We start from the raw sequence: 14,089 nt of genomic DNA on the forward strand, positions 1-14,089 counted from the left end.
ATTTTAGGGCCCTTTTCTACTTCACTGGAGTCTGATGAGGGACGCTAGCTTAGGAGCAAGTGATTAACTGGTCCTGTATGTAATTTCAAAGGCTTTTGGGGAGCTTTTGTAGCTTTACAAACATTCTTTCCTATTAATGATTGGTATTTTGCTTTCTTTTTTTCCTCTCTGCCCCTAATAACAGATGATAAATAATTCAGTCCAGTACAAGAACTTCCAGATAGATGTGAAGAAAGGCGGGTACTTCCTACATGGTTCAAACAAGTCTTTCTCATCCTTAAAAGAGCTGATGGATCATCTGAAAGGACAAATACTTCGAACAGACAACATAAGCTTTACACTGAAGAGGTGCTGCCAACCAAAACCAAGAGGTAGTCTGTCCTTTAAGAGAAGAAACGAACTTTTTTGTTGAAAGAAAACAAACTCCAGAAGTGGGAGGCATTCTTAGTGTCTTTGATTTGTTCTGTATTCTTGTGTGAAAGCTCTTTTGTCACTTAACAAATTATATATAAAGTTTCTTCCTTCTCTGTGGAGGGTGAGTCTCATCAAAAAGCAAAAGCAAGCACTGTGAACAAGGTTTTAGGGTTTCCTTTTAATGTTACAAGCTCAGCACAGGGATGCTTGGGGGCTGGTGCTCCTTATGAGCCTTGTTTGTGTGAGCTTTTCAAATGACAAAGAAAAGTTCTGGTTTCCCTTTATTGCACCTAAACAGCTGGCCCTGCAGTATCGATGGCAGAGGTGGAATTCTAGATTTGTTTAAAAAGTAAATGTCACAGCTGACTCAGAGTCATGGGCTGCAGTGCTGCGGCAAAGCAGGGACCATATATGGTTCTTCCTTTGCTCCACCAAGTCACGTATGCCAGGCAGTGCCACCATGCATCACTGCAACCTGCAGTGGTTGTGTGGCAACCTCTGGTTTGAAGCTTGTTTGCTCTCATTAGGAGCTGTTGTTTGCTTTATTAATCTTCATGAAGCAGCAGGGAAGACTTGGTCTGCAACTGCTAGCAAGCAGTCAGCAAGGCTGTTAGCAAGTCTTGCAGTCAGTAGATCCATCTGTGAGGTCAGATTTTAGAGGCCAGGGACAATTGTGCGTTTCTTAAACAGTTAATGCCAACACTTACTAAAATTGTTTGCTGTAAGCTACAAGTGTCTTGCAGCTGAATTTTGTATGAAAGAGGAAACAGTGGCGTGATTGTTTTGATCAGATAATGGTTTCCTGTTAGAATAAGGGGAATAACTGAGCTACATTAATTACCTGCTTGTTCTGACAGTTTTAGAGGAGAGTACTCTGTAGATAGACACTGAGCTTATCAACACTTTGAAGAACATTGGTAATTGTCTGGAGCATGGAGAGATTAAACATTTTGACATTTTGATTACATTTTGACAGCTGTATTTGGAATAAAATAAAACAAGTCAAGGAGCTGACTGCCCACTTCAGCTTTTCATTGGCATTAGTTACAGTGGGATCCAGTGCATTGTCTGTGCTGTTCCCTGTTCTGTTGCTTTGCTGGTTTGTTTTTTTCTTCTTTTTGTATCTGTCTATTTAACTGGTTATTCACAAAGAAGTTTAGGGGATGCAGAAATAAGGCATTTTTTCCATTGTATCGTTCATTACTGATAGTTTTCAGAGTGCTAGATCATTGTTTAGCCCCAACACGCATGTTCTGCTCACAGTAATGGGAAGGCCACATGCACACAGACATCTAAAACCATCCTGTCATAATAAATAATGTATGCTGTCAAACACAGGAAGACAAAATTCATGTGCAAGACTTTCGTATCTAAGCGTGCCTCTCCCTGACCAGAAGCAGCGGGGAGGAAGCACCGGGCTTTTGAGTCTTTTCCTTCCGTTCATTTCCTATTCCCCAATTTAATTCTAATGCTCTGGAAGCAGACTGTTAGTGTTTCCCAGAGAGCAAGACATTTTCAAGGAGGTAAAGAGAGGACATGAGACTCCAGCTACCCCTTACGCACCTGCACACTGGAAAGGAGATGTACCTGTTGGCAGGAGGGAGAGTGAGTTATTTTACGTAATGTACAGCAGAGATGTTGCCTCTTTCAGTCCCCATTATTTCTCCATGCAATAAACACTACCAGTTTCTTAATACCAGCCTCAGTATGGCTAGTATTAAGATTGTATATATAATACAAAATGTATAGCTCTCCTTTAGTGAATTCTCTGTTGGATGACAGAGTAGAAATTCCTTGAGCAGAAGTCAAGTCAAAGTTTCTTTTCTCCCTCCTCATTCATTTGGGGATTTACCTTGCAGTAAGCATATACAGTGATGTTACTGACTGAGAAGGGTAAATGGAGTTATGTTTGAAAAGTCTTAAAGAATATTTTCTCTCCCTGCCTTCCAGAAATCTCCAACTTGCTAGTTGCAACCAAGAAGGCACAGGAATGGCAGCCTGTTTATCACCTAGGGCAGCTGAGTTTCCATCGAATCCTCAAGGAAGAAATCATGCAGGTAAGTGGCTGAAACTGTGTTTCTCTCTTATAATCAATGAAGCGTGACAGCCCACAGTACCTGGTTAAGTAATATAAAATCACCCCATTCTGGCTGGTTCTTCCACTTCCATTTCTCCTCAGCAAAACTTCATTTGAATCTTTATTTGTATTAAAGCCTCTTATTGCAGAATCTAAACATTTTTATGTCCTTGTATGGAAAAAGGAGAGTAATGCCTTTCACTAGAAATCAAATTGATATTTGAGCAATTCTCTAGTGTCTGCGGAAAGACGTGCTTCTAAGGTCATTCTTAAAAAAATTCATTAAAGTCTTAAGAGCTGCTTTTCCTAGCTGGTTTGTTGCTAAATGTGGCTGTATCTTTTAAAGCCTGACACACCAGAGAAACAGGCAACTTGAGGTTTAAAATAATATCCTACAGTAAAAAAAAAAAAAAGGTTGAAATATTCAAAAGCTCTGAAGAGTCTTAGCATTCAAAATCCTGTGTTCCAAACTGATTTAGCACCTGTGTTCCCAAATTTTTTGACAGTTGTTTGCAGTTAGTGATGTAGGTGACCTGAATAAACATCAAAAAACACACAGTGGCTTGAATGCACAGATTATATTTAATGTTTCTAAAAGACTTGAGATTTTAAATCATGCAGTTAGCTTCTTTGGTTAAATAAAAAGGTGTTTGTTTTTTGGTTTGGTTTGGTTTGGGTTTTTTTTGTAAATTGCATCACTGACCGGGGAAGACAGATACAGATTATGTTAATTGTTTTTTGATTGGTATATTTGCAGTCAGCATGCAGACTTCCTGAAAAAATATCCCAAGGCGGAATCCTCTGTTATTTAGGAGGAAATTGCTTTCCCAAACAAAGTGTTCCATTGAAATATTACTTCCTCTGACTTTTGGAAACACATGAAAGATTGCCTCAATAGCAGCTTATTGTAAATAAGAGGCCAGTTATTATTTATTCATTTGGTGTTTAGTCTAATAATGTTAAATCACACTGAACCTGTTTGATGTTAATAGAGATGTAATAGCCCTTTAATATCAAATGAATTTACAGTGTGCTGAGTATGCTCAGAGAGACTACTGAAGCAAAGAATAACATGCTGTTATTGGTTTCTCGCTGTAATAATTCTATGTGTAGCCAGATCAAGTGGAGGGCTAAGTCCGCTCTCTACTTGGGGAGGCAGAATAGAATGCAGATTCAAGCATTTGTGTAAATCTACCCTTGTTTGCTTCATGTCCTGGTTTGAAAAATATATGGTGTGTTATGTCTTAGGGTGAACATCTTGGAAGAGGGACAAGAACACAGATTTACTCGGGGATTCTCAACTACAAAGATGATGAGAATGAAGGATATCAAAATGAAAAAGAGATTAAGGTCCTCCTCAAAGTCTTGGACCCCAGCCACAGAGACATTTCTTTGGCAAGTTTTTTTCCTTTTTGTCTGTTGTAGTACAAACTGTGGGTCTCATGATATTGGATGCTATGAACAGCCGTTAAAAAAAAAAGGGGGGGTTGTGTATATAGTAGGGGAACGGGAAAATGCTGGAGGTGTAACTCACCATTTTAGGCAGTCAAATCCATCATTGACCAGCACTTTTGAGACACTCAGTAAGTTGATCTTAGACGGGCAGCAGCATCGGGTCTGGCTGGAGCATGCCAGTGCTCACTTCCAGCCTGTACGCACATCAGCGCAAGGAAAACGGACGCAGGCCTTTCTGTGGTATGAAATGCACCGTCGTACTCATACCCACGGTCTTGTGGCTGTGTCAGTTGAGAGCCGTGAAGTTCAACGAGGGTACTGCTGCCTACTGGAAATACCTCTGCCTTGCGCGTTGGGCTGTGAGTCTGTCACCGGTTCTGTCATCAACATGGCCACAGGCAAGTTGCTTGGTCTGCATTTTGCTTAATCATGTAGTAAGAGAGGCTAATGCGTCACACTGGGGATGCTAAGGCCTAGCATATGCACGTCTGCGAGAGCGCAGGGAGGAGCATTGGCTGCTTACATGACCTAGTGAAGGACAACACATCTCTGACAGCACTCCACTACCCCACTACTTCAGTGGGATGGCACATCCCTGCCATTGTTGACCCTTGATGTTACTGGAGAAAGCACAGTAATCTTTTGCAAATGTTTTGTTACTTGATGCTCTGTATTTGTTAAACACTTGTATGACTGCCACAAAGACCAGCGGTTTAATGGCTAACCTCTTTCACTTTCTAACAGGCATTCTTTGAAACAGCAAGCATGATGAGACAGGTGTCTCACAAGCACATCGTCCTCCTCCATGGAGTCTGCGTCCGTGATGTAGAAAGTGAGTTCAGTGAACATCTCTCTGAGCAGCACACTTAAGCAGCGCGCTTGGTGGGGACAATGCAGCCATTCAGTTCAGTGCTAGCACGGGGGGAGATGGGGTTAGCAGCTGCTGCCTCTTGATTTTTCAGTGCAGACAGAAGTGGAATTGGAACAGCAAGGCAGCTGCAAAGTCCTTTCTACTAACAAGTTTCCTCTTCCAATGCTGTCTTTGAATAAGTGCCTAACAGGATGATTCCCTGAGGTTGGAATGCCAGAGTGATAGTGTCAGTACAAACCAGCCTTCTGGCAGAAGTTATTTCCCTGGGAAGGCTCTGCCCTGTGGTCTTTGAAATGCTTTTTTCCAGGTTTACTGTTCATTTACTACATAAAGCCACTCAGCCTTCTAATTTGGACTCCAAGCATTGAAATACACTTTGTGGAAGGTGATATAAAGACATACTATAACCAACTTTCCTGGGGTGGGGAAGGATGGTATCAGGCTTTTTAGATTACTCCAGACACTGATTATTGCAATACTGACTTTATGCACCTGACTTTGTAGATATCATGGTTGAAGAGTTTGTTGAATTTGGGCCTCTGGATCTGTTCATGCGTCGGAAGAGTGAAGTTCTGACAACTCCTTGGAAATTCAAGGTTGCCAAGCAACTTGCAAGTGCCCTAAGCTACTTGGTAAGAAGGCGTCTTGACAAAAGCATTGCCTATATCTGCTGCAGTCTAACGCCGTGGAGGTTTCGTGTGCATTAGTAACTAATGAATTTCCTTTCTCGGGTAGTGGGACTGTGCAGTGAGCAATGATGCTCTTTGTGAAAAAGGAATATAATGTTGGTCTTTCCTCCAAAATGCATCAGCTCTACAAATACAAATGCTTAAGTGTGAACAGTATGTTTCCCTGCTTCTGCTTTCCCTGTTTTTCTCTTAGGATAAGCTGTATTTTTGGATTTCAGCTTGGAGTATTTTACAGTGATCCCGTATGCTATAGGTACGTTAGAGCACTTGCAGAGCATTGCTAGCTCACTGGACTCACTATATTCTTTTTCTCCTTTGCTGTAGGAGGATAAGAATTTGGTACATGGAAATGTGTGTACTAAAAACATCCTACTGGCAAGAGAGGGAATTGACACTGAATACGGTCCTTTCATAAAGCTGAGCGACCCAGGAATACCAATAACTGTGCTGTCCAGACAAGGTATGGTATGGGAATCAGATTTCTCTCTTCAGTGTGCTGGGGAAGGCAAAAGAAAAAAAATATCATTTACACCAGCTAGAACTGGCTCTAGAATAGAAGTAGTCAGCTTCCATGAATCTGAAAACTACATGGAAGTGAAGGAAGGAGTGTTGCTGATGGTGGGTGCTTGTTGTATTAATTTCTCTTAAAAAGTCATGTTAAGTCTAGCGAGATAGTATAGAAGGACTTTCGGTTTCTGGATGGCTCTAGGCACAAGCTTGTAAAAGCCACAGAAACGTCTTTCTGAAAATAGGAATTTGAGAATCAAGATTTCCCTGAAACTGGGCAAATACTGCAGCTTAAGTTTATTTCAGTTAAGCAGCTGTTAGACAAGAATAATTAAGTTAGAAGGCTGTTTTTTCAGTCCTTCAATATTAACTCCAAAATGCTTTGATTCTGTGTTTTATCTAAGAATGTGTTGAGCGAATCCCCTGGATTGCACCTGAATGTATTGAAGACTCCAAAAATTTAAGCGTTGCAGCAGATAAGTGGAGTTTTGGTACAACGCTGTGGGAAATCTGCTATAACGGAGAAATACCACTGAAAGACAAGACGTTAGCAGAGGTAAAACTATGTTACATAAACTTTACCTTGACATCTTAGACACATCCTCTTTGGCACTTCAGTTTCCATACCCGATTTGAGTTGCTTTCAACTTTTGAAAACCAGCTCAGCTGGACTTGATAAGGGGCTGATCCATCTAAATTGCCACAGGCTGCAGTGAGAATTCTTGTCCTTCCTACAAAAATTGCTAATGACAGCTTCAGCCTGACCTTGCTGGGGATTTTCAGAACTGAGCATGGTAACAATTAAACAGAACTTCCGATGCTCTCACGCCTGTTCTTTTCTAACCCCTGTGCCCAGTTATAAACTGACCGAGGTTCTGTTTAAAAGCAGCTAGGTTCTTCTGCTTTTGCTTGTTTCTTCTGGACATTGGTTGAGGACTAGTCTCCTGTGTGACACCACTATTGTTCACTCTGAAATCTAAAAAAAACTTAAATAAATCTTGTTCTGCCTTACTGCTGGCAGTTTCTATTCATCTCTGCTGGAGTCCCTCAGCATATGTTCCAAATGTGCTTGTTCACTCTTGAAGTGTTGCTGTGTTGGGAAGGCGATGGAGCAAAGCAGTTGCTGCCATCTGAAGGAAATGATGGAGTACTTGAGTCACTGCCCAGGTTGTTTTAACAGGAGGTAGCCGAAAGGCACTTGCTGCCCTTGCTACCGTCCGCTTCCTGCATGTGGCAGACAGCCGGGGTGGTTCTGCAGAGCTTAGAAAACACACCAGCCCACCCTCGTCCCATCTGCCCCCAAGCCAGTGCCTTCTCAGAGGTTGTGAAGAGCAGCCAGTATTGTGTTGTTTCCTTGGCAAGCATTTCCACTCGGCCATTTTTCCTGGTGCATAAGAAACATGGCAGAAAAATAACTGCTGAAAGGTGAAATCTTCAGCAGGTTTTAGAAACTTCATGGGTTTTAAGTGGTTGGTCTAAGCTACACTGGATTCAGCACAATAATAATTCTCTATAGTAGGAGATGGTGTAGAGTTGCTGCTGAAAAGGGGGCTTTCCTTGGCAAAGTAAAAGTTCACAATGGGTTAAGGAGCTCACGGTCACATCTTCTGATGGAGAACACGGGTTTATTAAGTTAAAAGCTAAAACTCATGCAGGAATATCCATTTGCACCTTACAGAAGGAGAGGTTCTACGAGGGGCATTTCGTGTTGGCAACACCATCGTGCAAAGAACTAGCTGACCTGATGAAGCAGTGCATGAACTACGACGCCCATCAGAGACCCTTCTTCAGAGCAATCATGAGAGACATCAACAAACTGGAGGAGCAAAGTAAGGCCTGGTTTTGCTATCAGCTGGAGGGAGGGATAAGGAAGGCTGGTTTATTTGGCTAAGTTGGGCCCCTTACAGCAGCATGCTTGCATGCTGTAATTGTTGTATTGGCAGGAGTGTGTTGCATCCTTACAACAATGGAAATAGCCCTTCCCAGAGATGAGTGCAAATAGGATGTGAGTTTTTAATTCATACTGAACGCGGGGCCTAAGTTATGTTGGTGTTACTGCCATTTCACTTGATGGTCCATATTTTATACAACAGCTTGAGTTGTTTCAAGACAGTCTTTGAGCAACATGAGATTTCCATAGGAGTCTCTTGACTGAATCGGAGCATTAACAGAGATAACTCTGGTTCCTGATTCATCTTATGTTGAAGTAACTACGGAACAACTAACAGACGATCGATTAAGGGCAAAACTTGATGTTCCATACCTAGTATAAATCACAGAAGCTGAGTAACTACTACAGGGTGGGAAGTGTGTTGAGAGAAAACTGAATCAGAGTCTGGAAGAAGACCCAGTGAGCAACCCACAAAGTGAGGAAGATCAGCAAGTGATAGACTGACGTATACAAATGGAAGGAATTCCCTGTCAAGAAGTAGGCAGGGCTTAAATAAGGAAAGTTGTGACAGCAGGGACAGAAACACACTAACAGCGGCAGACTGGAAGTGAGCAAGGATGCCTTGATGTGTCAAGACCAAGATGTCCTTGTGGGAATCTGTCTGACCTGGGGACTTTTTTTCCACTCCCAGATCCTGATATCGTCTCGGAGAAGAAGCCCTTTACAGAGGTCGATCCCACGCTCTTTGAAAAACGATTCTTGAAAAGAATCCGTGATTTGGGAGAGGTAAGAGAACGTCAGATACAGAACACAGATAAGCGTGCGCATGCGCGTGTGTGTATCCAGCTGTCCGTGCGCACTTTCTGTGTCACAACAGGGAGATGTGAATCGTAAATGCCTAAAATAGTGCATCAGTGACACGATGGTTAGCGAGTGTTGTGTTAAATAATGCTATCTTTTCTTGTACAATTAGGGCCACTTTGGCAAGGTTGAACTCTGCAGATACGACCCAGAAGGCGACAATACAGGGGAGCAAGTGGCAGTTAAATCTCTAAAGCCAGAGAGTGGAGGGAACCACATCGCTGATCTCAAGAAGGAAATAGAAATCTTGAGGAATCTTTATCATGAGAACATTGTCAAATATAAGGGAATCTGCACAGAAGACGGTAAGTCTTCACGTAGAATATTAAAAGTATACACTCACAGTGTAAGCGTTTTCCTTCAAAAATGAAGCATTTTTAGAAAGCAAAACAGTCTTAGTTCAATCTTACAGGTTTGGATCTTTCTCTTCACGGAGAAAGCAGCAATTTATCTCTGAAGTCCTCCTCCTGCCCATTTTCGTGCTTGGCTAACCGAGATGTGAGCAATGTGGTTGATCCTCTCACCAAATCCGTTAAAAAAAATGAGCCCCTGGACAGGCTGGTGGTGTGCTGTGTCCCAGGAGCGAGCTGATCATTGCAGCCCGGCCGTAACCCCAGAGGTCGTTATTAGAAGCATATGTTATTAGTAGAAAAGAGCTCTATTTTCTTACATTTTTGCATTTGCAGTAGTGATTGTTTTAAGCCAGTATCAAAAAGTTTAAGTTCAGTTAACTGTCCTGCTTGGAATAGGTTCTCCTCAGGATTGGCACAGTGACTGCTAACGGGAGTCAGCCCACAGTCTGGCCGCAGTCACGCAGTACCGTTACAGATGCTACCAGTGCTGTGGGCTTGTGCAAGAGTTATGGGTGTTAATGACATGAGAAGGGTCACGTGTCTGCAAATTAAACACACACTCTGGTTTTAGGAGGAAGCGGGATTAAACTCATCATGGAATTTCTTCCTTCTGGGAGCCTAAAGGAGTATCTTCCCCGGAACAAGAACAAAATCAATCTCAAACAACTTCTCAAATACGCAGTTCAGATCTGCAAGGTGAGCCTGGCACTAGAGCCTTCCTGCAGCTCTTCTGTTTGATTAGTTTAATGTTTAATTTAATAAAGTGAGGGGGGGAGGGGAGGAGAGGCTTGCTGTATGAACAAAACCTTGCTTGCTTTGTCCCCAGGGACCTGAATCCTAAAGCAGCCTCTCCCATGCTTCAGGTGCTACTGGCACAAAGATCAGCAAGGGAGTAATTACCAGGCTCCCTTGCATAAAAGTTCACTGTGACGAGAAGTTGTTCCTACTGCAGAATTTGAAGTACTAGGAGGGAGGGGACAGCATTTAGAAAGGGCGTGTTGGCAACAGGGAAGGAGCAACGTGCAAGTCTGAAGTGAGGAAGAGATGCAAGTGCAGAGTGCGGTCCGGCCACGTGAAGCAATGTGCTTTCTCCAAGAGACACTGGCTTTGTGATTGTGGTGGACCGGGCAGTTAGAAGAAGCGTAGAGACAGGCTCAGTTTTAGCAGCACACAAAAGGAACAGTTGCTGTGGAGAGAAGGGTCTGAAGATGGTGGCTCAGCTGAAAATTAAAAAGTGCAAAGCAGAAAGAGCAGTCTCAACAGATGAAGAACCCAAAAGTTGAGTTTAAGGGGGTGGGCTGTCAGAAAAGGACCCTGGTAAGTGTCAACAGATGGAGAACCTGTCACAGGAAACCTGGATGGAGTATTACCACCTGAGCAAGGCAGCACTCGAAGGGAAAGCTGGAGAAAAACAGTGATTGAAGTATTGGAGAAACTAGCATAAAAGGCTTTCTTCTCTCTTAGGGAATGGACTATTTGGGCTCCCGTCAGTACGTGCACCGTGACTTAGCAGCCAGAAACGTCCTTGTTGAAAGTGAGAACAGAGTGAAGATTGGAGACTTTGGTCTCACCAAAGCCATCGAGACCGATAAGGAGTACTACACTGTCAAAGACGACCTCGACAGCCCTGTTTTTTGGTAGTAACTTGTAACTCATTTTCTTTAACCAGACTGTGCAGCAGCATAACTTGTCTGCTCCTGTAGGCTTAGGCTTTCAGGCGTCCTGGAGATTTTTCCTGTTTTGGTAAGAGGCCTAAATGAAGATACAGCACCAGAGCAAGGAAGAGGCACCTGGTAGACTGTACTCATCTGCTCTTGTGCTCTTTATTTCTTCCTGCACTTAACGACCCATTTTCCCACAGTCTTGTTTTTGGTCACTCTTAGTTTCACAGTGACTTTGCTGTGTAACCTTTCTACATTATTTATTACTTCTGTGGCATCCCAAGCCCTAGGGGCACATTAATTTATGTAGGAGGACTCCACAAACAAAGAACGTGCCTCTCTAGTACGCTTATTTTAAATGCATACGGGTTGTGCACGTATTGGTAGATCTGTCCAGCTCTGAATAAAGCTTAACGCTGTCGTGTTGTGCCCACAGGTATGCTCCAGAATGCTTGCTTCAGAGTAAATTCTATATCGCCTCCGATGTCTGGTCGTTTGGGGTGACACTGTATGAATTGCTTACCTACTGCGATTCAGAGTCCAGTCCCATGGCGGTAAGCGGTTGTGAAAGCAGTTGCTGCTTAAATCAGATATTAAAAAAAATATATATATATTTTTGGAAACAAGAAGTGGAATGAATGTTTTTATCTTAGGAAAACAACCTTCGTGGTTGTTTTTCACTAAAGACCCTGTACAGAGGTAAGTAAGTTGTGGTGACTGCATGTCTTGGCGAGGAAACTGTATTGATAAATGTTACTATCATCTCTTTCTAATGTGAGTAACTATCTGGTGCACGGTATCTGTATGAGATAAGCATCTGCTGTTCATTTTCATTTTGAGATTCCAAATGTCATCTTAATGTCAAGTTGAAATGGCCTGGACTTGTGCGGGGTAAGGGGATGCACAGCTGACTCCTGCTCTTTCCACAGGAGTTCTTGAAAATGATCGGCCCCACACAGGGACAGATGACGGTAGCGCGGCTGGTGCGTGTCTTGCAAGAGGAAAAGCGTTTGCCACGTCCACCCAACTGCCCGGAGGAGGTAATGGATGCACCTGCCCTTCGGTAACGGTGTCCTTCCTTTGACGCAACATTAGCAAAGGCGCCACATACTCATGGTTGAATAGGCTGGGCTACTCTCACTAGGAAAGCCTTCAGGTTTGCTGTTGGAAAGGCATTTCCAAGGTTTTTAAGCTTTATTTTAGAATGGTTTTTGACACTGAGGTTCCCAAGTTTGTGACATCCCTTCAGAGGGGCTAAGAACTTTGCTTTAGTATCTGGATCCATATAAAATTCATTCAGATGCCTGCTAATTCCGATCGTAATCTGAGGCACGTTTTGGTCGGAGTTCTTAATTTCATAGTAGTGAGAACCTGCTCCCCCACATTTACTGGAAAAACCAATGAAATGTTTTATGCAGCCTTTAAAAATTTCTGGTTTTTTTCTTGTTAGGTGGACCAGCTGATGCGGAAGTGCTGGATATTCAAGCATGATGAACGGACAACCTTTCACAATCTGATTCAAGGATTTGAAACAATTATGAGTAAAATGTAATTAATTTTTTTTTTATACTGTCAGTACTTTAAATGCGTGTCAAAGTATAAATGCCCAAGACCTTTCATTTTTTTAACTACTGTAATTTGTACTCTGACTGTGCTAATGTGTTTAAAGGATTCTTTTTCCAACAGTTTTCCTTTTTAATTTTAGTCAACAGTTGGATCAAATTAATTAAAAGGTATGGCAGAAACAATAGCTTCAACTCCTTTTGCTGCTGTTATTGCAAGGCAGTTTTATCTTTGTCCGATTATGGTCTCGCTACAATTTGAACGACCCTGATGACTGTGAACTGAAAGGGCAGTGTCAAAAAATGCTGCAGTTCTTAGTGCAATCTGTAGCGTTTAAAACAAGTCTGCTGCACATGCTCATCCCTTGGGTAACTGAACTAGTGAACATAAGACACCTTGATACATTAATGTAATTATTTTTATGGGGTTTTGAGAAAGTTTTAAAACAAGTTTGGCTGACAAAATATCCTTCACGTGCACTTAAAATTTAGTAACAAAAAAACCGCAATTCTGGCATAAGAAACCAGAGAAGGCAAAATAATCCGCTCGTCTTAACCAGTCTGTGGTTCTGAGCTCTTACCTATATTAAAAAAAAAAAAAAAAATCGCTTGACTCTCATGTTCAAAAAACCAACAAAGCAAAAAAGCACGTCCCAATGTGTATAGTTACGCATTTCATTGAGAAACCCAGTTTCTGGATAAAGCTCCTCGCTTTGCCTAACTCAGCCCTCCCCGCCCGCATTACACGTTTCTACCCGCTGAAGCTTCCACCGTTTGTGTAGCTATGGAACGTGTAAGCACCACGCTCTTCAGCTTGTGCCGCAAGTGAACTACACTGCGGTCAAACTGATTACACACTTCGGGGATAGAAAAGAACACAAATCCTTATACAGAGTCTGGGGGAGCGCTCCCTAAGAGAGAGAATCGTTATCTAAAGGAGAGGTCTGGGCAAGCAAGGCAGCGTCCATAGGAGAGGCGAACACCACCTGGAACATGTGAAACAGTCTCTTTGTTACCAGGGGTGTACATCACATCATGCTCATTTTTTTTTGGTCAATGATTTCCCTGGCGAGCATGTTAACTCATTTTAGCAGTTCTGTAAAGCCATTCATTGGGCCTGAGATGATGAGACTTTAAGTAAGTAACAGCATTGGCCTTTACTTAATTGGACTTACAGACTCAAACCATGCACTTGCGCGGTATTCCATTAACCAAAGGGAAAGCCAGCGGGGCCAGACTGGGACCATGGATGTTTTATTATTGTCAGGACCAGATTTAGCATTTAAAGTGTAAGCAAGGCAAGCCAGGGCACTGCACTCTTGTTTTGTAAACCTGTCAAGCTTCGATAAACAGTGGTTTAACTGGAAACCTTTTGCTGAACCATGTCCTAGAACTTGGGCGATGATAACGTTTTTCCTACCACACCTGGATTCTGAAAATGCTTTGAGGAGATGATAGATACTCAGTTCTGGCAATAACAGAAAGATGTCTTTAAATATATATCTATATATATATATATAAAAAATTGTAATTATGAGCTGCGACAAGGTCAGATTTATTTTTACAGTATTACCTCTTTTTCCTGTATGCCACTTACTTATGAACCTGATTTAAATCTGTAAGCACTTTGTTACTCTTTATACCCACAAAGCTAATAAAAGATGTTTTTTTCTCCACATGTGTATCTTTTTAAATCATAAATTAAACAGAGAAAGATTTTAAAATGTAACTTCCATAGGAACGGTGAG

The 14,089-nt window shown here is 42.2% G+C and overlaps 1 protein-coding gene across 1 annotated transcript in view; it reads left to right on the plus strand.

Moving 5' to 3' along the window:
• Positions 1 to 13,861, plus strand: part of JAK1 (Janus kinase 1) — a 30,689-nt gene extending 16,828 nt beyond the window's left edge. The window contains 15 exon segments of the mRNA XM_009636219.2: positions 185 to 371; positions 2,365 to 2,471; positions 3,740 to 3,886; positions 4,691 to 4,778; positions 5,322 to 5,449; positions 5,831 to 5,966; positions 6,418 to 6,569; positions 7,692 to 7,842; positions 8,596 to 8,690; positions 8,878 to 9,070; positions 9,690 to 9,814; positions 10,583 to 10,755; positions 11,216 to 11,333; positions 11,709 to 11,819; positions 12,230 to 13,861. Coding sequence (XP_009634514.2) covers positions 185 to 371; positions 2,365 to 2,471; positions 3,740 to 3,886; positions 4,691 to 4,778; positions 5,322 to 5,449; positions 5,831 to 5,966; positions 6,418 to 6,569; positions 7,692 to 7,842; positions 8,596 to 8,690; positions 8,878 to 9,070; positions 9,690 to 9,814; positions 10,583 to 10,755; positions 11,216 to 11,333; positions 11,709 to 11,819; positions 12,230 to 12,331 — 2,013 coding nt within the window. The 3' untranslated portion in view covers positions 12,332 to 13,861.
• Positions 13,862 to 14,089: the final 228 nt, after the last annotated feature.

The sequence above is a fragment of the Egretta garzetta genome, unplaced genomic scaffold (assembly GCF_000687185.1).
Source record: "Egretta garzetta isolate BGI_Z169 unplaced genomic scaffold, ASM68718v1 scaffold163, whole genome shotgun sequence".
Taxonomy (NCBI): Eukaryota; Metazoa; Chordata; class Aves; order Pelecaniformes; family Ardeidae; genus Egretta; species Egretta garzetta.